At 45.2% G+C, this 25893-nt stretch overlaps 1 protein-coding gene and 1 long non-coding RNA gene across 2 annotated transcripts; one reads left to right on the top strand and one right to left on the bottom strand.

Moving 5' to 3' along the window:
* Positions 1–407: 407 nt before the first annotated feature.
* Positions 408–24307, top strand: BTD (biotinidase). Its single transcript, XM_032332570.1, has 4 exons — positions 408–565; positions 15482–15746; positions 20999–21148; positions 22124–24307. Exons 1-4 carry the CDS (start codon positions 555–557, stop codon positions 23294–23296), a joined length of 1599 nt encoding a protein of 532 aa, XP_032188461.1. The 5' UTR covers positions 408–554; the 3' UTR covers positions 23297–24307.
* LOC116584369 lies at positions 7875–13712 on the bottom strand. Its single transcript, XR_004283175.1, has 3 exons — positions 12964–13712; positions 11245–11403; positions 7875–9102 (listed from the first exon to the last, which is right to left on the bottom strand). It is a non-coding gene; the product is annotated as an uncharacterized LOC116584369 (long non-coding RNA).
* Positions 24308–25893: the final 1586 nt, after the last annotated feature.

Here is a 25893-nt window from a genome sequence, read left to right as displayed (position 1 = left end):
ATTTTTTTAAAGCTGTTTCATTATTTTGATTTGCAGTCCATCTTGGAACCCCTAGCCCTGTACTAACTGATGCTAGAGGCATCAGTTAACAATTAACTGTGTGATTGCCTGTTACCAGAGTAATACTGTTGATTAGTCTGGACTTACAGGTTCAAGGCTAGTCTGACACTGGCAACACAGACTGCCAGTGAGCCTTGTGTCTACTGCATCAGAAGAATCACAAACAAAAGCACTCCCTATAAAGTGTAGTGAAAACTATGCTATAAATTGGAACAAATTTCCTGAATTCACATTAACTGGTTTTGCAAAAAGGATACATTCTCAATGGACTGGATTTTGTCCTTTAGCAAAGGGAAATGTCAACGAGACTGTTTAAACTTGCTTTCACCTTTATATCTTTGGTTCAGGGTGCAAGATTCCACTGTTCACTTGGTCAGATGATTGAGCAGAAGTGATGACAGTCCTCCTCCCCAGGATTCTCAGGCGCTGGGAGCAACTCCTTGCAATCCAACTGTGATTATAGGATTCTTCTGTGATTTATCCAAGACACTTCCATGCAGACTTTGTAAGCATTAACCACAATTTTTATTACTTTCATTGGTGGTAGACATGGAATTTTATTTGTCGGATGTTTTATTGGAATTTTTTGTTTGCTTTTGTTTATTTGTCCATGGAAGGAGGTCAGAGAAGGAATGAGTCTAATTTTTTTTTTTTAAAGAAAAAGCTAACATAACGATAATAGGCTCTCTAAACAGGGGACCCAGTCATCAAAGTGTACAACTGACCAGATTCTGTTGGGAGAACAGGGAGAGGGGGTCAGCATCCCCTTCATTAGAGATGGCCTGTGTTTCCTCTAGCAATCTGGGTTGTTTAGACAATCAGGAAGGAGCTTATCAGCCTGGTTAGTGGCCAGACACATTCTGTAAGAGGTCCTTAGATTGGGTTGTGATTTAGGGCCATTCAAGCCTGAACATAGGGTACCTCAGTTCATTGTCCCTGTTTCCTAGCAGAAGAGATCTGGTAGATCATATTGAGGCCATGCAGTGTTATAAAAGAAGATCAGTTCTTTCTTAAATTTCACAATTCAAATTGTCTCCAGTGGGTTAAAAGGCGTGCCATGGGAAAGTCCTTGGGAACTGAAGAAGCCTAGAGAAGGTTCATTATCAAAAATCGCTCCTTACTCCTGGGTGGTGTCCCACGCAGGATATGTTGGGAGTTTTGGGTATCCAGGTGACTGGAGGCATCCCTCCAACAAAATGACTATTGATCACCCTCCCTGCTGTAAAGTAAAGGCCCCATAGGAGGGATTGCCTGTGTCCCCTCTCTTCCCCATTGCATTCTAGACTACAAACGGATGCTGGTGAATGGACCAAAATACAGTGTCCTGCCATACTGTGAAGAACCTGCCAGAAGAGTGAAGAACACCAGAAAAGTTTTACAAGGGAAAAGTACTCCATTTAGTAACTTAAGTAGTCAATAAAGGACGTTGAAGAAAAACAGTAAAGATAGAAATCCACCGTGATCTAAGCAACATTCCAGTGCATATAGTCCTTATACCTACTAACCTAGGAAATGGTCCCCCAGTTTTAATTTAATTGGGTACTGGTTTCTGCCAGCTCTAAGTAGAATTCTTGTGGCCAGGAGCGCCTAGACCAGAGGCGTGAAGGGGATCATATTAGACGGATGAGGAGGAAACCTTACAGGGGACTCTTAAGATTGGCAGGCGTCCTAGTGACTTAGGGGGCAGTCCCAAGCCTAAGGACAGGAATAAAGAAAAAGAAACAAACAAAAGGACAGGAATAAAGAGAGGGCATCAAGTTTCTGGGTGTTATTACTATTCTGGCCAATGTACTAATTTCCAGCCAAAAGGCAGGCTTTTCCCTCCCCATAGAGTAGCCACAGGCTGGAGGATTGCAGCCTGAGCAAGTCACGTGAAAGTGTTTGACTAAAAGCCAGCAGGCCCCTTGAAACGCCCCTGAAATGAAAGTAAAGGGAAGAGAAGAGTAATTACCCTTCAAATTTGCAGTGAGGCTCAGAGTCCAGATGAAAAGACTCGAGCCCCACGTGGGCTGCCAAAATGATGACATTTGGAAGAATTTGGGGTTCGAGAGCGAATGGCTAAGAATTCTTGAGATGTTTCTGGTGCAAAAGAGTAATTTTATTATAGCACTGGGACAGGACCTGTGGACAGAAAGAACTGCCCCAGGATTGTGAGGAGTGACTGATTATATTCTTCTAAGTTTGTGGAGGGAGTGGGGATAGAGATAAAGTTCCTAAGGAATTTTGAAGCAAGGCTCTTAGGACCTTGGGGCTTGGGGGCTAGCTGCTGTTAAGATAAGGTTATTTTTAGTCTTTAATAAAATATAAACATGAAGGCATTAAGGCAGCCATGAGTTCCTTGAGGAGAGCCATTACTGAGCATGTCTCAAGGGTCTCCCAGTGGGCTGTCAGCTGTGAGGAGATTTAATTTAACCTGCATTTCTCTTGCCTTGTTCTTCTCATCAGCTTCTAAATGTTGTAGAAGGCCTCCTGAGGCCCCCAAATTATGGCAGTATGTTTTAATTTCAGTAAACTAACAAGGACACTAAACATCCTTGTGATTATTAAAGCACATAACACCACCTGCACCTGTGAGAGATTATCTCACAAACTTATTTTATCAAGATGGCAAGTGTTTGGTTATCAAATGAAGAAATGAAGTAAGGTTATGTGTGATACATCATAGAATGGCTGAAAAGAAAAGTGGCTGAAATAAAAGAAGAGAAAACTGAAACCAAATATCTCAAATACTAACAAAAAGCAAGCGACAATAACAAAAAAGGGAAATCTGTATAGAGTTCTACTTTTAAAAAAATCTGTTTTGGGGGGCACCTGGGTGGTTCAGTGGGTTAAATCCTCTGCCTTTGGCTCAGGTCATGATCCCGGGGTCCTGGGATCGAGCCCCGCATTGGGCTCTCTGCTCAGCAGAGAGCTGCTTCCTCCTCTCTCTCTGCCTGCCTCTCTGCCTCCTTGTGATCTCTGTCAAATAAATAAATAAAATCTTTAAAAGAAAATCTGTTTTTAAAACTAACATGGAAAACTGAACAGCAGGAAATGTGCTGTAAGCAATACATTAGCATAAACAGCAGAAAATAAAATATTTAATAAAATTGTTCTTTGAGGCAAATAGGTGAGATTGATTATTTTTTGCTTCTAGTTAAATTTATGGACTGCAAATTACTAATGCTCAGAAATAGGCTTGAAGCAAAACCAGCAGAAAACATTTTTTTCATTGAGGTGTCAGGGTCAGACTGAAGGCCCCTTAGCAGGGGACGGGCGCTGGGTGTTTTTCCCATTTGCCCTGTGATCTAGAGAAAATTTGGGTTCTGCCCTTGGCTTGGACAGCCAAGCACCTTTGCTCCACATTTGAGTGGTGAGATAGACCCAGACTGGATCCAGAAGCACCCTGGGGTAGAAACTGAGGAAACATGAATTCCGTCTTTTAGCTTTATCTTCATCCATTGTGTGTTTGGTTGTGGGGTTTTGGTTTTTTTAAATTTAAATTTAGGATAGTTTGGCATGAACAATCATTAAATCACTAATAAACATGTTTACTTTGTGTAAAGTGCACCAGAAATGGTGACAACTGTACATCATGCTATGACAACATGAGAGATTTATCTAAAATGGCCTTGAAACCGTACTCTCGTATTTCTCCATATGCTAGAACTCCACACGTGGGGTGGCCCATGGGGTGGAGTGGGGGGGCAGCAGCTCTCACTTAGGAAACATGGTACCCGCAGTTAAACATTTCTGTTTTCATGTTTCTTCTGTTTGGCCATTAGCCTTCATTGCAGCACCTTTGTACTTTATTGTTTTGTGTTTTTTTAAATCTGTTTGCTGTGTCAGCAAAACAGAGAATCCCCTCTAGGGCAGAATCTCTGACTGATTCCCAGGGTTTGGCGTTAAACCGCTGGGGTGTAACCCAGATGAGGGACAGCTTCCTGATGAAGAGCTTAAGCTCTTAAACTTCTTTCTGTATCATAACCTTTGAGTTCTTTGGCACTTACCTGTGATTTATTGTTTTATTTACTTTAAAATGTGTTTATATTTAACATTTGTGACATCTTTCAGACGCATGAATAGGAACAGGGATTGATACATACACATGTCCTCAGCCCCAGCTTAAGAAAGACATTACAAAGGTGCCTGGGAGGGACGCCTGGGTGGCTCAGTAGGTTAAGTGTCTGCCTTTGGCTCAGGTCATGATCCCAGGGTCCTGGGATGGAGTTCGGCATCGGGCTCCCTGCTCAGCGGTTTCTCTCTGGAATCTGCTGTTTTTATATTCCAGCACCAATCCTACACTATCTTAATTTCTATATATTTTAGAATAAGTCTTACGTTGGTAGGAAAGTCCTTCAACGTTGTGCTTTTTAAACTATCTTGTCTGTTATCAGTGTCCTAAGCTGCAATAACTGATTACCACAAACTTAGTGGCTTTAAACAACTTAAGTTTATTATCTTACAGTTCTATAGTTCAGAAGTCTGAAATGGGTCTCCTTGGGATAGTATCAAAGTATTGACAGGATTGTATTCCTTTCTGGAGGCTTTAAGAGAGAATCCGTGCCTTGTCACTTCTCACTTCTCGAGGCTTCCCACATTCTTGGCTCCATTTTCAAGGTGAACAATAGCAAAACCGTCCCATGCTACCGTCCCTCTGGTTCTCCTTCTACTTCTTTCACTCATAAAGACACTGGTGATTCCATTCCATTACTCACGTAAGCAGGATAATCTCCCCATTTTACAGTCAGCTCTTTTTTTTTTTTTTTAAGATTTTATTTATTTATTTGAGAGAGAGAGAGTGAGGGAGAGCATGAGAGGGGAGGAAGTCAGAGGGAGAAGCAGACTCCCTGCAGAGCTGGGAGCCCGATGCCAGACTCGATCCCAGGAGTCTGGAATCATGACCTGAGCCAAAGGCAGTGACTTAAACAACTGAGCCACCCAAGCGCCCTACAGTCAGCTCTTTAGCAACTTTAATAACCCTTTGCCCTGTAACCAAACGTATGCCCAGGTTCTGGGGATTAGGATTTGAACATATTTATTTTTTTTTAATTTTTTTAAAATTAGGAAAATTTTTTTTAAAGATTTTATTTATTTATTTGATGGGGGCAGGATAGCACATGCAGAGGGAGGGGCAGGCAGTAGGAGAGAGAGAAGCAGACCCTCATGGAGCAGGGAGCCCAATGTGGGGCTCGATCCCAGGACCCCGGGATCATGACCTGAGCCAAAGGCAGATGCTTACTCATACAAGCCACCCAGGCACCCAGGAATACAACATTCTTGCCAGCCTTACTTGTCCCTTGGGGGCCAGAGCAGTTTAAATGAAGTCATTGGGCAGGGATCTGGGGAAAACTGACTGCACTGGCAGATACCCTCTTAGTTCTTTCCCCGGCTCGCAGCTTAGTGGACTTGGCTACCAGAGCTGCAGCAGTCTGGTAGAGAGCCTGTGCCTCCGGACTGTAAATTTTACAAGGTCGCAGGGTGGCAAGAGGAGGCCAGAGGTGGGTGTCTGCCCTTCCTCCAGGTTAGTCAGGTTCTGATACAGGCTTAAGCGGTTAGCTCTGATGAAACCGTTTTTTCTGAGGGCAGGCCGCCCGAAGAACAGAATGCCCTGGCTGCTTTCCCTTTCTCCCTGCCAGAAACAGGAGATTTCTTCCCAGTGCTCACTGTAAGAACCTAGCAGAGCTCCTGGAGCTAAAACTCACAAAAGCCTCGCCCTCCTGCCATGGGAGGGCATTGACCCCCCCTGAGCCTCCAAAGTTTGTCTGTTACAGTTTTTTTGGTTTTGTCTTTTTTTTTTTTTTTTTTTTTTAAGATTTTATTTATTTGACACAGAGAGAGAGAGAACAAGCAGGGGGAGGAGCAGAGGGAGAAGCAGGCTTCCTTCTGAGCAGGGAGCCCGATGTGGGGCTGGATCCCTGTACCCTGGGATCATGACCTGAGCCAAAGGCAGATGCTTAACAGACTGAGCCACCCAGGGGCCCATCAGTTACAGTTTAAGTTTTCATGTGCTAGTCCTTGTTCCCACGGAGGTCGCTGATCCAGTAAGTGGGGATTCTGTGCGTCCACCTGTCTGTCTTTCTAATTTTGACCTCAGTTCTCTGCAATAATTAAGAAGACTTGTTGGTTTTTGGATCGTTCGGGTTTTGGCTCATTAACAATAGGATGGCTCCTGCTAGGCTCCTTGTACACCACACTAGATGCCAGAAGTCTCAGCTATTGTTGTTTTTTTTTCTTATGTTTTTCATTTATTGGCAAAAACAGGGTAACATTGAGGAAAGCATTTTAAATCCCCATTATGTGAGCTTCTGTGTTTTTGTTAATTCACATTCTTTTCCAATCTTTGTTCACCTGTGTACATATTTTATTAGCTATTCGCATTGTAAATATAGAAATGTTTTCATTATATGTTTATTTAGCACGTCTTAGATATCGTCCATTATCAGAGTCTTCATTACTGTCTTTTCAATGCTTGCTTAATGTTCCACCTGATATATATACATCAATTTTCATAACTTCATTCATATTGAGTATTGTTTGTTTCCAACTTTCACCTGTTGGGAGTCATTCTTTGCTTTTAGCTGGCATCCATTTATTGAACACTAAGTACTTTACATCATATATTTACATTTTCAACTTAGAGATGAAGAAACAGAAGCTTATCATAAATAATCTACTCAAGGTTATGAAATGAGTAAATCAGAGCCAGGATTTGAACTTGGATATGTTGAAACCTCTAAAGCCTGTATTCTTTACTTCCATGGTACACTGTCATTTCAACTAACTTGTTTTTCAAATGACTCCTAAGATAAAGTCCCAGAAGTAGACTTTATAGAGAAGTGATTCATAAGAGGAATTACAGAGAAGGATTACAGAGAAGTGATTCATAAGAGGAATTGTCAAACTTTTATCCCCCAGTAAAAAATTCATTATCACTTTACTAGTTTACCCTAATTCTTTTTTCAATAGTACCTTGGAATAGTACCAGTTAATGTTTATTTTGTACATAAGTTTAAAATCTTTCAAAGTATTTGTTGATGATTGTTTTCTTCCCATTTAAATGTGTTCCTGTTCATTGCCTGTTTATAACTGTTGTGTTGATGTTTATATTTTGCATGTAAATTTCTGTCAATCTGTTTCTTCTATTATGTTACCTGCTTCAAATTTTAGAAAGTGGTTTAATCAAGTATCTGATATCAGATTCTAATTTATGCTAGTTTTCCTATCATTCAATAGTAAACTCTTGATTTTGAGTTTATTTTGGTATATAGCCCAAGATATTTAAACTTAATTCCAAATTGCTTGTAATTCAGGCTGCCTGGGTGGCTCAGTCGGTTCAGCATCTGTGTTTGGCTCAGGTCATGATCCCAGAGTCCTGAGACTGAGTCCCATGTCAGGCTCCTTGCGCAGGAGGGAAGTTGCTTCTCCCTCTCCCAGCCTAAAGTAAATCAATAAAATCTTTAGAAAAAATTGCTTGTAATTCAGTCATCCCAATATCACTTATTCAGTCAAATGCTTCCTCCCCTTGTTATGAGTGCAGGAGCATAAAAAGAATGTAGGCTTTGAACAAAATCAATTTGGGTTAAATCCTGGCTCTGGATATTGATCCCCTTCAAGTTCAGGAGTAATCTCTTTCCAAAGAAGAGCTAGACTGTTCTCTGCTTTGCCCCTAGTGCCAAGGAATGTAGCCCCAGCCTATCGTGGAAGATTCTGAGACCTTCTTATCTAACTCCACACTTCCACCAGCCTCAGAAAGCCCTGAGTTTGGAGGACTTGGACCCTCATGTCAAATAAAGCTGGAGGACATGGGAGGGCCAGTCAAAGAGGGCATCAGGCCCCACAGGACTTGTGTTAGCAACCAGGATGCAGCTGTGGCCGAGCTAGGACCTTTGCCAGAGGCACACATGTAATTACCAATCTAACCAAAGAAGATAAACCCCTTTGGTGCCTCCAGGAAGAGAGATAAAGGTGGAGAGGCTGATGATTTCTCTAGACCTCTACCATACCATGGGTGGAGAAGACAGCCAAGTTAGGGAATAGGCTGGAAGGTCACTGTCATTCTCACTGGTGCACTGCCCTATAACTGAATATCACGACCACCTGCCTATCCCGTGGGTCATACACACATTCTGACCATGCTTGCGTCAAGAGTCTCCTCTCTAGATACTCAGAACCCATAGCATTTGGACCTATTTGTCCACCTTTTGCTGCTGGTGATCTTGACTGTGCCTCCCCCAAACATATACCTCCTGGCTTCTCCACAGGAGAAAGTCGGTGGACTTTGACATGTTTTTTCTAGTGCTGTGTTTTGCTTTCGCTTTTGTTGTTGTCTTCACATTTCCTGCTATCATTCACTTTCAGTGTTTCCAGGCTATTTTATGAAGGATTTTTATTCTGCCCTGGGGACCAGAGTCCCTGGGCTGTAGCACTCACCACCTTGTTCTTCACAGGATCCAGGGCATCTGCACCATTATGCTGGTCCTGGGATCTGGTTTTTCACTCCGGAGCTCTGGCATATGAGAGCATAGGGGCGATGGACTCGTGGTGATATCTCACCGCTCCAGCCTTAGCGATGTTGTATCCAGACACTTAGTAATCACAAAGAGCCTTTATGTTGCCCACATTTCTGAGCACACCTCCCTGGAAAATTTGACCTGTGGTTTTGGGACATCATGTTTTCCATGCACTGTCTGTGTTTCTCCTAGATGTCCAGCCTTCAGGTCTTCATTGTCTAGAAGGTGGCTCTCCCAGTGACTCTAATTTCCAACAAAGAAGTGGAAGAGAAACTTCCCAAGGGCTTTGAAAAACAATTCCATGCTGACAGTCATTGAGGCTCATTTCAGAGAAACTGATGATCATTCTTGGAGGATGAAGAAGGCGAAGGCTCGCTGGAAGCTATAAATATTCCAGAAGAGCAGAGTGGCTGCAAGTGGCCCTGTCATTCTTTTCTCTGAAGACTGACTGGCGGTGGAAGAAGCCTTCTCTGGCTCTTTCCTTGCTCCCTGGTCAAAGTCTCCGGAACACGGTATAAGACTTCCATCCTCAGTGATTCAGTTTCGACCCCTAAGGATTTCAGATATGTTTTTGAGAAGGAAACCAATACATTTTGGCCAAACATAGGTGATTTTTCTTATCTATAAATGTATAATTTAAGTGTATAGATGGAGTCTCTATTTATATAACAAAATATCTGTGTTGTTCTTGTTTTATTCTTTTAAAATCAGGAACTTTATTTAAACAAAGGAAAACCATTCACAACCTGGTTCTACAATGATGTTCCTGTTAAGACCAAAGACAAGAATTGAATCCTTTAGCTGACATGGACCTAGTTGTTTCGGGAGGTGTTTTGGGATTTTTGTTTTGTTCTGTTTTTACTTTGGTTTGAGTATTTAAATACTTTGCGGCCCATTTTCACTAAATATGGTGGAAACACTTGGAAGTGTGCCCAATTGGGGAGGCACCCGGGAAATAAAGGTGATGGTTCAGACTCCTGTCTTGGACAGGAGGGAAAGATAGGAGTCAGAATATAGGATCTCTGTGCCTTTAACTTCTAGCCCAGTGACATTCCAAGCGTGACCCCATCCCCTGACCATCGTCATCATCAGTCAGCTAGGAACTTGTTAGGGAATGCAGATTCTCAGGCCTGGTCCCACGCTGGCTGAATCAAAACTCCCAGGCACGGGGATCTATGCGGGCAAGCCCTCCAGGTGACTCTGAAGGCATGCTAGCATTTGAGAGCCCCCGTGAATCTCTCTTTCTGCCACAGTTAAACTGGAGTCTGCCCAGTGGCCTTTGAAGGCCAGTGGCCTTTGACTGATAAATGGCCACAGTTCTTCACTATGTGCTGGAGGGAGCTGGACCGGGGGAGCCAGGGGGTCTGATTTCTACCCTATTCAGTACTAACTAGTGCTAGAGTTTTCCCTCACCTGGAGACTAGAAATTTACCATTTGGTTTCATGCTTTATGCAACAAGATGAGAAACTGAAATGACGGCTGTTAAAATGATTTGAAAATTTTAGCCTGTGACATGTAAAATCGTCGATATAAAATGTTGTCCCTATAGAACCCTTAACTCAGCTAGATTTCCCTTTTCATTGTGCTGCCTGTCACCAGGTGGATGGGCTGTATCACTCTGCACATCCAGTCACATCCTATGGAGGGTACCACCGTGAGAGAAGAAATTGCAACAAATTTAGAACTTATGAATATAGAAGATGCCCTAGGTCCTGGAAGCATGGCAAATAAAAAGCAACTTTCATGAGGCCCACATCTGGGAAAGTGGTTTTTTTTTTCTGTTTTTCCTCTGTAGAAGAGATAGATGAAGTGTTATAAATGAAAAGGAAAGGAAAGGAGGAAAAACACCGTCCATTCACTGCTTAGGCATCACTTTGCTCTGTTACTGACAAGCAATCCGACCTAGGCTGATGGTCCTGTTTGTCCACACGGTGGCAGTGGTGAACCTATATACTCGGTCTCTGCTGGGACTCTCTCTATTCACACAAGAAAATGAAAAAGAAAGTGCCTTCTTGCATTAAACACTTGGGCATTTCAGGAAGAATTTTTATTTGACTCAAATTATGAAGGTAATTTCCCATCTGAGGAAAAAGAGAGATGACTTATAGTTAGGTTCAAGTGTCAACAATCCTTCGAGTGCTCATTGGGTATCCTAAGATAAACTAGTTAACGTGACACAAATAGGCCCTCATCAAAGGTCTGGTCCAGAGTTACATTTCTGTATGCCACTCTCTTTTTGTATGATAATAGGTGGGATTTTTAAAAAAGTGAAATCACCACTTAGCAGATCATTTCACAGGACTGGGTAATTTATTTGCTGTTTTGAGTTCAACTTTGACTGTTGATGTCATCGTCACCTGCCACTCACAAGTGTTTACACTTGACATTTCCGATGGAGACATCAAAAGTCTTGTGATGGATAGGTTTGCATGAAACTGTCCAAGCTAAAACCACTATGGGGCTTCCTATTCCAGGGGCCAGTCATAGAGGAGCTCACGACTAGCTACAGTGGAGGGAAGAATCAGGAAACGAGAGGCTTTCTAGGAAATAAAAGGTCTCTTGGGACTTCTTTAAATTCAGAGTCTGTAAATTAGGTGGAGGTTGGACATTATTTCCCCTTATGTAAAAGGATCTAGACAAGGATATCTTGACCGTCATGAGAATAAATTTTTAAACCATTTGGAAACTCACAGTGTCGTTGGAGGCATTCTCTCAGATACACATGGAAGCATAGACCGTGCTGGTTCCTTAAGGACTTGGCAGGTCCCTCCGGCTTTGTTCCACAGGATATGCCGTTTCCTTTGCTGACTTTTCCTGCCTCCTTTCCTAGTCCTGGGACTGTTATTCTCCCTGACAAGTCAAGAATGACAAGATCTTTTATTAAAATGATCAGTAGTTCTATATATAAATTTCTAAATGTGTATGCCTGCCTCTGAAATTATCTTATTAAGAGCACCTTAATAATAGTCCTTTCATTTTATTGCAGAAGATACTATTGTAATAGTATGGCGAAGAAGGAAATACAGCTAATTTTCGAGATGAATCACTTAGCAGGGTGGAACTACAAGTTCACATGTATAAAAATAACTAGTGATTGACATGTTACCAAATTTCCACCAAATAGATTGCCATATACTTTAGACGTTGATTTCTTTTTCTCACGATCCCAAGAACCTTCCTGACCAGGATTAGGGGTGGAGGAATATTTTTCACTGGGAAATGAGAAGCAGGGGCTTCTCTGGGCAGTTAAAAATGTCACTCCAGCAAATCTCTGCCCACCCCATCGGTGAGTTCCTGCCTCCCGGCTCATGCCTGTTGGCATGCTGTGAAGTCTGTGGCTTTTCCGTCACGAGAAGCAGGGGTTCACTGGAAGACTTGGAGCACAGGAGTGTCGTGATTGACTTGCTCTTGAACTGGCTCTCATGAGCTGCTCCAGCAAGAGGAGAATGGGAGAGGACAGGGCAGCTGCAGGGGGCTGTGAGAGCCCAGGGAGCGAGGCTTGCATTGCCTCTCTCTGACTTCATTATTTGCTGCCTTCCTCTGCCCCTGGGCCAAGCCCACTGCTCTCCTTGCTGTATGTGTTTTGTTTTGTTTAAGATTTTATTTGTTTATTTGACAGAGAGAGAGCGAGCATGAGCACACAAGCAGGGGGAGCAGCAGAGGGAGAAAGAGAAGCCCAATGTAGGGCTCGATTCCAAGGTCCTGGGATCATGACGTGCTGAAGGCACGTGCTTAACCAACTGAGCCATCCAGGTGCCCCATCTCCTTGCTGTTTCCTGAAGCTACTCAGCGAGTTCCCAACTGAGCCTTCTGACCCAGCTGTTCTCTCTGCCTAGAACAGTTCCCCCACCTCCCCAACCCCTGACCAGGCATCCACATGGTCTCCTCTCTGACCTCTGGCAGACCTCACCTCATAGGGGCCTTCCGTGACCTTCCTGTTTAAAATCGCCCCCACCCAGTCCAAGCCCTCCCTGGCCCCTTCCCTGCCTTTATTTCTCCTTTGCGCTTGCTGCTGTCTGACATCCTAGGGATTGATTTGATTGTGGTCTGTCTCCCCTTCCATCCTGAGGGGTGCTGGCTGGGAAAGGGCCTAGCTTGCTCAGGGCTGTGCCCAACACCACCACCTGCGTCTGGCTCACAGTTGGGTGTCCCACGGATGTCTAAAGTGAGCACCCTCCTGGCTCGGCTGTTTTCCTGGCAGGGGGATTCGGGGCACCTCGTGGGCCCACGCCCCCTTCTCAGAGGGTTACAGTGAGCAGAGTGGATGAAGCAGGGTACGGAGATGCACTGTCACCTAGACGGGGGCCTTGGCACCAGGCTTTCCTGCAGTTTGAGCCTACCTGTCAAATGCCCTCCAATGGAAGAGGGTATGAATCTACCTTTTCAGGCTTAGCATATACCCCTACTCACCATTTTGTTTAGGGTCCAGGTTCGGGCCAGCTCTAGAGATCTGTTGACGGGTTTGCAAGAAGGCGAGGACTTCCAGAACTTTCTTCTTCCCGGGCAGCCCCTACACCCATCCCAGCCCACCTGTGCTTTCCGTTGTGAGCCAGCCCCTGGTAACCACATCTGGATGATGTCCTGCCCCATTATAACTGTGCCCCCTCTCCTACCTGGTTTGCCTTTCGAAGTGTCTGCTTTGGGCCTTGTTTGGTTTTTCCTGAGACATTTGTTAGTACCAAATAAAGAGGGAAAGCCAGCGTCTGCCAATCTGGTTTAAATGACTGCTGTTTCCCCACTCTTCAAGAAGGGCAAACTGTTGTAGCTATTTTTATCATAATTACTCATTCTCTCCTAGCTCTTTAAGCTCGTCTCTTTCAAGTGTGAACACCTGGTAGACTCTTTCTAACCTCTTATTACGGACCCACCTTCCTTCACACACAAATGGTTGCCATGTATAGCTCTCCTACCAGGCACCTTTTGTAAATAATCTAAATTTTATTTTCTCGAAACAGAAAGAAATATGCTATCTTGCCGGCTCCCCAGTTTTCTGGTTTTACTGTGTGGCAGTCCTGAGACTTAAACACATGTCCTCTGTCCCCAGGTAAATTGGTGAGACACCACTCTTAGCTGAGAACAGGGGATGCTCTGGCCCCCAGGAACTTCTGACCTGGCTCCACCAGGCACTGGTTCGTACAACTCTCCCCAACCCCAGCCTCAGTTTCTCCACCTCTTCATGAGGCCATTGCCTAATACTTGAGAAATATAGGGAATTTGTCTTTGAAGATGAAAGTACCCCCCCAGACCACTCCCCATTATCATTTTGGAGCTAGAGGGGGAAATGGAAACTAGATTTTGAGGCTGTTAAAATTATTCCTTGCTGGTCTTCAGAGGCAAAATTCAGATAAGAGAGCTTATCAATTATACTTTTGTTTCTTACTCAGAAACTCATGACTGCTTACTCAAAGGCGCCTTGTTCTAATCTTCAAACATTGTTCAGTGTCCCAGATGAATGGCAGCAAGTCCCGGGGTTTGGTATTTGGTGTACTTACCCCCTGGGGCGAGGAGCAACAGCAGGAGAAAGGAGAGGGGTGGGATGAGCCCTGCCTCAGCCTGAGAAATGTTTGCTTTTGCAAGGATCCTGCCTGAGCATCCCTCGTCCTTGTTCTGTTGTTGAAAATACTTGCGGCTATTTTTGTTTCTGGGCCGTTTAAGAGAAAAATAAGAGGAAATTTGCGGCCTGGAGAGTTTGGTTTTAAAAGGCAAACACGGGAGTTATGAGTCAGAGTCGGACAGGGTGTCCGTTGTCCTTTTAAAAAACGGAGATAGGATTCCTTGATTCATCTCTGTTATCTTGATGTTTAATCTGGATTCCTGGGCACTTGGTCAGCCCCAGAACCTCTCCACAGAGCAAGTGGCCTAGCCTTGGCAAGGCCCCTGGTAAATCTGTGTGTAGGGGGAGGGCCTTCAGGCGGGAGGCCAGGCTGTTTTTCAAGGGGGAATTGGACGATTCGGTGTAATGCCCGACCATTAGAAATAAAAACTCCTGTTCTTGGGGAAAAAAACACACAGAAGTGTCGTCGTCAGTGACCTAATTTACTTCTAATCTCTTAGGGTAACACCCACAAAGCTGAGTTTACTTTCTAGAGAAGTCTAGAATATTTTCTAGAAAATTCTGGTTTATTTTCTAGAATATGGCATTTTACTGCTGCAAAAGGATTTTATTTCCAAATGGATACACTTTGGAGCAAGAGTTCTGGAATTGCAGAGACAGAGGTTGAGAAGATGATGATGTACACTGATACTTGTCAAATTCAGGAAGGTGGGGAAAAAATGCTTTGATTGGGAGACTTCTTTTTACCTGCCCATAACGGAGAGTAGGTACTGGCATTTAAGTAGAAGTCAGCAGCTTCTCTGCACCAAAGAAAGAATCCTGTGCTAAGAAGGACTTACTTACCCTTTATGTTCAGTACCGACCAAAGGAAGGCAGGGAGAATTTCAATCCATGGGATCTTCCTGGCCAGGAAAGCCGAGCTGTATTACTGGGATCACAACAGTCAGAGCTGGCGTAGAGGGTTGACCTGCCTGTGTAGAGAGGACAGGTGATGGGATGTGGTTAATAGGCCCCCGAATTCTGTAAAATAATTGTAGTCATCATTCTGGCCTAAAACCTAAGTGTGTGGCTAGGAAGGTGAGTGGTGACGTGCTCGTGTCTTGCTGAACCCCAGGTTAGAAAATCATGGCCAATGCTGGTTCTGTTTTGGAAACGTTCTAAAACCAGACTCACAACGCGAGCCATGTTAAATGTCGCCCGCTACGTGTTTGGAGAGAAACACATACTCTTTTATTAGGCACATGAAAAAATCTTCGAGCTGCAGTGTCAGGCGGGAGCTTTAATTGCTGGGACTAATAAATCACAGCTGCAAAAGTTACATTCTTGGCAGGATTCTTTATTCGGCTGTTTCTCCTTTGCCTCCTTACGTTCCAGATTTACAGTCTGCGTTATGTCTGGGGCCGGCCGCCAGCTTGCTCTTTTCCTCTGCAGCTGCTACGTGGTTGCCCTGGGAGTCCACGCTGAGGAGCCACGTGAGGCTAGTCACCACGAGGCTGAACACTACATGGCCGCCGTGTATGAGCACCGATCCATCTTGACCTCCGACCCCCTGGCTCTCATGAGCCGCAAGGAGGCCTTGGAGCTGATGAATCAGAACCTCGACATCTATGAGCAGCAAGTGATGATCGCAGCCCAAAAGGCAAGGAAAGCTCCGGGGAGGACTCCCACCAGCTTGTCCGGTAAAACAGGGCAGCTCGCTCTTTGGTCAGTGGTTCCCGCAGGCCCTCTGGAAAACTAGTCCAGCTGGTAAAGCTGTCTCAGTTGTCCATGCACCAGCCAGCCGCCGCAGCCCTCAGGAGCCTGTGAGAGGCGCAGAATTTGGGTCCTGCCCAAGATCTGCTGAATCAATCGACATTGTACCAAGGTCTCCGGTGCTGCTTTGCTCCTCATATCTGAGAAGCCTGGAACTAACCCCTGGCTCTCAGTGTGGCTGTGCAGAGGGACTGCTTGTCCAGTGGGTGCCTGGTCTCATGCTCACAGAGTCGGAGAGGGTGTGAGCTGGGTCCTGGGATTTTTTTTAAGGCTCCCCAGTGGAATCCCATGCACAGAAAAATCTGGAAACTAGCAGGGATGGGAATCTCTCACCCTCTCTGAGGCACTGAAAATAGTAAGCATCCGCAGGACTGCTGTTTGCCACCTCCTGATTATTTGGGGCTCGTTTCTGGTCCCTGTTCCAGACCATGAACAGGCTGAGAACTCAGTGCAGACAGAACGGAGATGGACAAAGGGAAGTCGGTGCCAGCCTTTGTGAGGGCTTCCTGCTTGGCCCACAGGCGCTGTTCCCGCCAGGAAGGGTGGGGTGCAGGGGGAAATCTGGGTGCCAGATGTGACTGCAAGAAAATGCCCTGTTGGGAAACCCATCACCGAAGGGGAGTTTGGGCTCTGAACGGGTGATGGGGAGCCCAACTGCGTGAGGAGGCCCTGCCCTATCCGGTGGGAGGTGAAGCCCATGTGAGCACAGCTTCTTCCTCCCAGACTGTAGAAGCCAGAAAGGGTGAGGCCCAGAGGCCCTGCCCCAGGTGGTCCCTGTGTTTGTTCTGGGAGGTCAGGGGTCCTGGGACAGCCACTCTCTAGTGCTGCATTTTAAAATTCTAACCCATTATGTGTGTGTGTGTGTGTATAAAATTATAGGCAATTTTTTCTTAAATATACACATATAGAGGTGCCTGGGTGGCTCAGTTGGGCGTCTGCCTTCGGTTTGGGTCATGATCTCATGGTTCTGGGATGGAGGCCTGCTTTGGGCTCCCTGTTCATGGAAAGCCTGCTTCTCTCTCTTCTCCCTGTTTTTGCTCTCTCTCACTCTGTCAATCTCTCTCTCTCAAATACATAAATAAAATTTTTAAAAAATATATACACATATATAAAACTAAGATTGGAAGGGAACTTGAAGACCTGGTCCAGATTCTTCTGATGGGAGACACTCCTCAAAGTTCAAAGCCCCACATCCAACTTCTCCCTGAGCACCTTCTGTAGCCCAGCACTCCCTTTCTCCTGAGAGTAGGGACTTCTGGCAAGGTCTTCCTTTCAATGAACAATAGGCTTCCCTGCAACTGCTTCCCATCATTCTGCCTTCTGAGCTAAACAGAGCAGAACAAGGCCCTTACCCTAGCAGCCATCTTCCACAGATCTGAGGACGTCGGTCATGACCCACCCCGACCCCACAAACTCAGTGTCTCTCCCCCAGGCTGTATATCCCTTCTACCAAAGACTTCCCAGATGCTCTGTGTGCCCAGAGCTATAGGAATTTCTCCCTGTGCTGTCTGACGAGGGCAGTCTCATGTGAGACGTTGTCTCCGGAAAATCATTGGTAGACACGTCTCACTGTGGACTCATGAGGCGTTCGCTGTCCGCTCACACTCGAGCCTTTTTTCCACACACAGACACACGTGCTGCCAATCGCCACCCTGTCCTTATGAAGTTAATGTCTCTAACCTGAGCACCTGACCACGTTTATGCTGGGAAGTGTCCTCATTCCAGCCTGGTGGGCTATTTGGGGATCTTTACGGACATCCTGCCTATCAGTTACCTTCACGTCATTCACACATTTGATACACACCTCACTGAGGTCTACGCTGAAGTCAGTGTAAAAAAATCCCAGGCTGTGCCCTCAGACCTGCGGATGACAGAGATCCACTCCAGAGCATTCCATGCAGAGGTGCTCGCCAGCATGGGGCTGAAGCGTCAGCCTCCTGCTTCTCCATCCTGCCCATAAGACTGTCCTAAGATGTTTGCAAACACCCTACTGAACCCTAGACACCACAGCTGTAGTATTCCCCTGCCTACCGATAACCTGCCCTTGAAGGAAACCTAGACACCATGTTCTTGTTGAACCCAGGCCGGCTGCAGGGCTTCCTTCCTTCTCTGTGTGTGGCCCAAAGGCAGGGTTGAAGCGGCTAATCATTTTTAGTGCTTCCACATCGCTCGGCTCCCTTACGTGGTTATATGTGTTAAAGCAACTTCTAAGACACATGGCTGCCAACATGTGTCAAACTTTTATATCAAACTTGCCGCAAGGCAGGGGTTCCCGAAAAATCCAATGGAAGTATCTCTGTCTTGGTAGAGGTATTTGTGGAGAAGGAAAGGAGTCCATCTTAAAAGCTACTGGGCTGCTCAGTCAGCTGGATTGGCAACCTTAATTCCTCAGGAGTTCTTGATCTCATGGAGGTCTGTCAGAAAAGTGCTCATTTATCAGGAATGCTGACTGCTTTCTAGAGGGAGCGGTAATCACATTAGACCCCAAGTTCTGCCCTGGCTCAGGTTTGGTTCCTCTTCTTATTCCTGGAGAATATGTACTTCAGGAAATGCAATTTAACCTCAGTATGAATCTAATATGTATCCATAATTTAGGTGCTCTTGTCCAAGGGAACCATTCAGTGTTCTCAGAGTTTTCTTTTTAATAATGAAAACTTGTGTCCAAGTATAATTTTCAAGACGTTAAGAACATGACTCCAATACAAATGCAGGATGGGCTTGTGTCAAAGCTGTCATTTTACTCACTGATGAATAAAGCAATCTGTAAGATGGCAAAGCTGGTTCAGAAGAGCATCTGAGGAGCAGAAGTGTGTTCACCAAATGAATGTTGAAATAAATTTGTGAATCAATACAAAACTGGCTAATGACCTACGGGGCAGGGCAAGGATCATCTCTGAGGTGATCTTCTATGAAATAACAAAGCCCAACAGGACACATTCACTGGGTAGGTCATCCTTGAGCCTGTTAACCAGTCCCCTGGCCTGTGTTAGAAAGGCAAACATTCTTCATCCTGCTTTATTTCCCAGTTTGCAATGACTTTGCTTTACAAGGTGCGACCAGATGACCAATGTCTCCTGGAATGAGTATACACGGGCCTCATCTTTCTGGAAAGCTATTTGGCCGTGTAAAGAACTGAAAACTTTTCATATCCTAGAGCCAGTATTTTCACTTATAAGACTTCATTCTAGGGGCGCCTGAGTGGCTCAGTGGGTTAAAGCCTCTGCCTTCAGCTCAGGTCATGATCCCAGGGTCCTGGAATGGAGCCCCGCATCGGTCTCTCTGCTCAGCAGGGAGCCTGCTTCCTCCTCTCTCTGCCTGCTTCTCTGCCTACTTGTGATCTCTGTCTGTCAAATGAATAAATAAAATCTTTAAAAAAAAAAAAGACTTCCTTCTAAATAAATAATCAGAGATCCAAAGACTTGTGAACAACACTCAGCAAGTGTTTTGAGCCCCCTGAATGCAGACAGTCACCAGAAGTTGGGAACAATACAGACAGATGTCCACTGAGAACGGATGAGCTGGGGTGGCCCCTTAAAGAGAATGTAGCCACGGCAAATAGTATTTCTGAAGGTAGCTGTGCAGTCTTGAGGTTCTAGATAGTGGGAAAAGTCAAGATGGAAAACATGTCTTTTATTATAATAAATATTTAATATTTCAATTATACACTGAGAAAAAATGAAAAACTAAACTAATATTAACTAGTATTTTGTTTTCTGAGTTTCCTACAGTTAAACTTTTGAAGCTTTCTTAACCAGAAAAAAGTTTGCAGTGCATTCCAGAAATAAGTGACTCAAGTTGCCTCTTATTTGAGATTATTCATACCTTCTCTGCCTTCCTCCACCTTTCACGTTGACATTTTAAGCTGTACGTGGAGAGCAGCAGGAGAAGGAGGCCCTGCTGCTGACACCCCACTTGTTTGAATTTCATTAGGTTACTGCAGACACCACAGGTGCCCTAGGGTGCCTAGACGTCATGGAGCTGAGGGTGTCTCCAGGTGTGGGACAAAGCCTGTGGGTGGTTAGAATCCTGAAGGGAGCCTCCTCATTCCCAGGTGAACTGCAAGTAGAGAAAATCCTTATTTCTATGCCGAAATCAACACACTTGACTTTTGCCCAGCAGACCAGAAGGTCCCAAAATTGGCTGCACATTAGAGTCACCGGGAAGGGGCGCCTGGGTGGCCCAGTCAGTTAAGCATCAGACTCTTGATTTTGGCTCAGGTCATGATCTCAGTGTTGTGAGATGGAGCCCTGCCTTGGGCTCCCTGCTCAGTGCAGAGTTCGCTTGGGATTCTTTCTCTCCCTCAGTCTCTGCCTACCACCCCCAAAATAAATAAATAAAGTCTTTAAAAAGAAAAGAAAGAAACACCCAGGAACCTTTTGACAAACACCGTGTGGTCAGACCCAGTCAAATGAAGCAGACTTTTTAGGAGTGGGGCCCAGCATGGCTTTTTCCAGAAGCTCCGCATCTGATTAAGATGCATGATGAGAGGGGCTCCCGGGTGGCTCAGTGGGTTAAACTTCTGTCTTTGGCCCAGATCATGATCTCAGGGTCCTGGGACCGAGCCCCGCATCGGGCTCTCTGCTCAGCAGGGAGCCTGCTTCCTTCTCTCTCTCTCTCTCTCTCTCTCTGCCTGCCTCTCTTCCTACTTGTGATCTCTCTCTGTCAAATAATAAAGTCTTAAAAAAAAAAAAAAAGGATGCACAATGAGTGGAAACCGTGGGACTGGAGACACCCCTTCTGTGACCACGCCCAGTATTTGAGGCCTCTGTACTGTGTCCCATCCTCCACTCCACCACCAGGAACTCCACGCCCCTCCCATCTGCTTGGCAAATGCCCGCTTTCCCTTCCCCTCTCCCTCCTTCCCTCCTTCCCTGACACGACCCCAGGTGTGCTTAATGGTGGTTTCTAAAGCCTTCTGCCTTGGTTCCCTCACAACTAGGCCAAGTGAGACGGCTTCCCCGAGACTAAGATCCCTGAGGAGAGTCCAGGCACCCTGTTTATACCCCTGGTTCCCGGCACGGAACAGCAGCTTGATGGGGGGGGGGGTCAGACAAGTGAACGAAAGAATGAACAAATGAAAGCAGGGAGGCTTCCTGTTACCCAATGACATGCCCTACTTCGATGTTTCTGACTTTACAGGGCGTACAGATTATAGTGTTTCCAGAAGATGGCATTCATGGATTCAACTTTACAAGAACATCTGTTTACCCGTTTTTGGACTTCATGCCATCTCCCCGGTTGGTCAGGTGGAACCCATGCCTGGAGCCCCACCGATTCAACGACACAGAGGTACGTGAGGGTCCCAGCCTTCCTCCTCAGTAGGCACAAGGCACACAGAGATGAACCCAGCTCGGGGCCAAAAGCCAAGATGTATTAAATCAAGCTGAAAAGAGACCCTGGATCCTAAACAGGAAACCCAGGCTCCCCACACTCCCTGGGCTATATATTCATTTAGTTAGAGGATGTCTAGTACTATGGGGCCTTTACTCATCTCTGGATTGTTCTTTTTATTAATTACACAAGAAATACATGAATATACACTTAGAAAACAAACAAATCAATCAGAAGTAAAAAAAGAAAAGAAAGTCACACACCCCACCCATCGCCTACTTCTCTTCCTAGAGAAACTGCCACCAACAGTTTAATGTGCATCCAACTATATTCTGCACATTTCGTAGTTACTGACTTCCTGTTTTTTAGCATGCTCTATGCTTTTTAAAAGAAACTTTGCTATTATTTTACAATGATTGTCCTTATACACATATTTTTGTAAATATGTCTAAGCTTTTCTATGAGGGGAGATTCCTAGAATTGGAATTTCTCAGCTACAGGGTGTGCACATTTTAAATTATTTTGAGGAGTACCAAGTTTCCCTTTTAAAAGCTCTTTCACTTTACTTCCTTAGCAATAGTTTGAGTGCCTGTGTTCCCACATTTTGGTCAATGCAAGATAGAATCATCTTTGGAATTTTTGCCAATCTTATGTAGGTTCAAAATGATCTCTTGTTATCTTAATTTGCATTTTGTCATTGCTAATCTGGTTGGGTATCTTCTCAGATGTTTGTATTTGTTTTTCTATGAATCAACTCTTTATATCCCCTGCACATATTCTGTATTTTTTTTTACTGATTTATGATAGCTCTTTACATATTATAGATAAAATATAGCTACTTTTCTATTTTAAAATTATTTCTAATTAAAATTGTAAGACAAAAGGCAGGATTTAAAAAATAAATTTAAAACATGTATACTTCTTTTTCTTTAGGTCCTCCAGCGCCTGAGTTGTATGGCCATCAAGGGAAACATGTTCCTGGTGGCCAATCTCGGGACAAAGCAGCCTTGTCATCGCAATGACCCTGGGTGCCCAAATGATGGAAGATACCAGTTTAACACGAATGTCGTGTTCAGCAATAATGGAACCCTTGTTGACCGCTACCGCAAACACAACCTGTACTTTGAGGCAGCTTTCGATGCCCCTCTCGAAGTGGATCTCATCATCTTTGATACCCCCTTTGCTGGCAAATTTGGCATCTTCACCTGCTTTGATATATTGTTCTTTGAGCCTGCCATTAGGCTCCTCCAAGACCCTGAGGTGAAGCACGTTGTGTACCCAGCTGCTTGGATGAACCAGCTCCCGCTCTTGGCAGCCATTCAGATTCAGAGAGCTTTTGCCATTGCGTTCGGCATCAACTTTCTAGCTGCTAACATCCACCACCCAACTTTGGGGATGACTGGAAGTGGTATACACAGCCCTCGGAAATCCTTTTGGCATCATGACATGGAAGACTCCAGAGGTCATCTTATAATAGCACAAGTAGCCAAAAATCCGCTGGGTCTTATTGGTATGCAGAATACCACGGGTAAAATGGACCCGTCCCACAGTAAGTTTTTAGAACTCTTGGCAGGTGACCCATACTGTGAAAAGGATGCTCAGGAAGTCCACTGTGATAGAGCTACCAAATGGAACATGAACGCTCCTCCCACATTTCACTCGGAGATGATGTATGACAATTTCACCCTGGTACCTGTGTGGGGAAAGGAAGGCTACCTCCGTGTCTGTGCAAATGGCCTCTGCTGTCATTTACTTTACCAGAGGCCCACTTTGTCCAAAGAGTTGTATGCCCTGGGGGTCTTCGATGGTCTGCACACTGTGCATGGCACTTACTACGTTCAAGCTTGTGCCCTGGTCAAGTGTGGGGGTCTTGGCTTTGACACTTGTGGGCAGGAGATCACAGAGGCCACGGGGAGGTTTGCGTTTCACCTGTGGGGGAACTTCAGTACTTCCTATATATTTCCTCTGCTTCTTACTTCAGGGATGACCCTGGAAACCCCTGATCAGTTTGGCTGGGAGAGTGACTACTCTTTCCTGAGGAAGAGGGGACTGTCCTCTGGCCTGGTGACAGCAGCTCTGTACGGGCGGCTGTATGAGAGGGACTAGGGCCGTGTGGGGCGGGTGGCCCTGCCCTTTCCCAGGCTGCCGCTCAGGAGCCCTGGGACTGCCTCTCCGCCCCAGACTACCATCGTGGCAGCTGTGGGACAAAGTAGAAGAGGCTGATTCCCCCAGTGGCTTTTCCTCTTCCACGTGAATTATCGAGTCTTTTCTGGCAGTCTCTGTTCACATTTATTGTTTCCAAGTCACATCTTCCTCCAGCCAATCTCTCATTTCACAGTTGGTTTTTAGAGCTAAAACAACAATAAATGTCAGTTGATATTTTGCATACCCACAAAGCAGTGGGTTTTGTGTGTGTTTTTCCCGTTCTTGTTGTTGATCAAGTGACACCCAGGACACACAAGTATCTCACGTATCTCAAACACTGGCAAAGGTGAGAAACAAACTCCCAAAGCAAAAGCTGTATTAGAAATGGCTGTGTGGGCCCGATTCCATTCTGGAGGAACAGAATTCTGTCCAGAGGAAACAGTAATGCCAGAGCTTTCGGCAACATCAGAAAGGTGCATCTTGAAGCAGCTCTTAAAAATAGAAGGGAAGTTTTCCTTCCATCTGTCTTTCTGTCAGTAAATGGAATGTGTCAGGCAGGACGTATAATAACTGGAAAGAAAGAGCACAGTGCCCCAGAGAGACAGAACGAGCGAGCGAGAGGGAGGAGGCTGGAAGGAAGTGCTGAAGAGAGGAGCAGCAGTGGGAAAGTATGAGTAAGAGGATTCTTTCTGCACAACGTGTCTCATCCAGGATTCCAGAGACCTTAATAGATCATGCTAACTTTGGGTGAGAGCCTGCCAGTTGCCCAACTGTGCAGGACGGAGTGACATGGGTGTGAGTCCATTTGCAGTCCCCAGAGGGCCTGCCCTTTGATGGTGGCATCCCACCTCTTGAAGAAGTTTCAAGAACTGCCATGGAGGTTGGCCCACGTCGTCATTCATTCATTCAATCACACAGCAGGTGTTTTTGGAGAGTCCACCAGGTACGGAGTAAGGTCCTGCCAAGTATGAATTCCAGAAGCAAAACCATTATAATCAGTGAGGGAAGATAATTTTAGGTCACTAATTTCTTTTTTTTTCTTTCGACTTGATTTTTCTTTTCTTTTTTTTTAAGATTTTATTTATTTATTTGAGAGAGAGAAAGAGACAGAGAACATAGGTCTGGGTGGGGGAAGGAATAGAGGGAGAGGGAGAAGCAGATTCCCAGTTAAGTGGGGAGCGTGACGCGAGGCTCCATGTCAGGGCCCTGGGATCATGACTAGGGCACTAATTTCTGTGTTATTTGTATCCAACATTTCAAAGTCATTCTGAGTCAATGCCTAGTAACTGTTTCAGATGATTTTTAGGTGGGGAAATGGCTAAGTTTTAAGGAAGATGGATAATTATCCTGCTGTGACTTAACCTCTTCCGTGTCGTGGCTGGTTTCCTCTTTTAATTAGGTGTCTTAAAGCAGTATGTGCATATATATAATTCTGCAAAGTAAGAAATGGGACTCTATCCCCATCTCCATGCAGTGTGGCCTTCCAGACCCCTTTTCTGGCTTCCAGGCAGGCTACTAAAGAGCACAGACCCTGCACTTGAAATGGTCCAGGCTCATTTCCTCCGCCTCACTGTTTACTCTTCACTGCCTGAGGCTTGGACAATTTATTTAAACCCTGTCACATCACAATCTTCTCATTCATAGAATGTGTACTGAATAGTGCATGTGGGAATGAGCCAAACAAGCAAAACCCCTGCTGATTCACTGCTCTCTCGCAAAGGTTTGGAATGAGTCACATCTTTAGGGAATAAGCAGGAAGAACTGAGTATTCCTGAGGAAGCCCTGGGAAGTCCCGCCGCAAGGGGAACAGGACCTCTCCCACCAGTCCACGGAGCTTGCCTGCCCTCCCCCCCGCGGGACCTGCCAGGAGGGGTGCGCTGTGGCGCCAGATGTGGCTGGCTGCCGCCCACTTAGCTCTTGGCTGCAAACCCCAGGGAAATAGAAGCCAGCTTAAAAATGCATCTTGTTGCTTCATGCCAAGAGGATTTCAAGTCAGCCTGAGAAAGTGAGAGATGGAGAGAGCAATCCTAAATACACACTCGGTGGAACCCCTCCACCCAGGAAGAACTTCGGAAGCACCTGCTGGATGCACGTTTTGCCCTTCTGAACAGAACACCTAGAACTTTCCCTGAGTTACTTTGTCTTGACAATTTAGAACCAACTGCTTATGAAATAGAAGTGAGAGGGGAGGTAAATAATGGTGGTAAAACAATTGCTTTTACAATAAAAAGAAGTAGCTGCCAGAGGGCAGAACAAAATGGAGGACAGGGGAAAATGAGTAAAAGAAATCATTTTCGGGACAAAAAAAAATGCACCTATGACTAATGGTTGTGATATGCTTTTGTCAACTGTAATCCTGAAATTCAGGAAACAAATGGCAATCTTGGCCATAATGTAAGAGGCAGGAAATCCAATGTATTTTTGGTCGAATGAGACTTGGCGGAAGTTGGTTGGTCGGTGTGATTTCTCATGTAGGTGCAGCTGTGCCTGCTTGTGGTTTTCCTCACAGAGGAAGTGAGAGGCACAATCAGCTGTGTTCACACTCGACTGAGAAAGGC

The sequence above is a fragment of the Mustela erminea genome, chromosome 1 (assembly GCF_009829155.1).
Source record: "Mustela erminea isolate mMusErm1 chromosome 1, mMusErm1.Pri, whole genome shotgun sequence".
In the NCBI taxonomy this organism is placed as follows: Eukaryota; Metazoa; Chordata; class Mammalia; order Carnivora; family Mustelidae; genus Mustela; species Mustela erminea.
Note: the sequence above shows the minus strand (reverse complement) of the source record. Positions and strands in the feature narration are given on the sequence as shown.

Excerpts from the sequence above, each read along its gene's own strand:
- BTD (XM_032332570.1), top strand. Across the intron at positions 15,747-20,998 it reads TGATGATCGCAGCCCAAAAG|GGCGTACAGATTATAGTGTT; the intron begins GCAAGGAAAGCT and ends CTGACTTTACAG. Across the intron at positions 21,149-22,123 it reads ACCGATTCAACGACACAGAG|GTCCTCCAGCGCCTGAGTTG; the intron begins GTACGTGAGGGT and ends CTTTTTCTTTAG.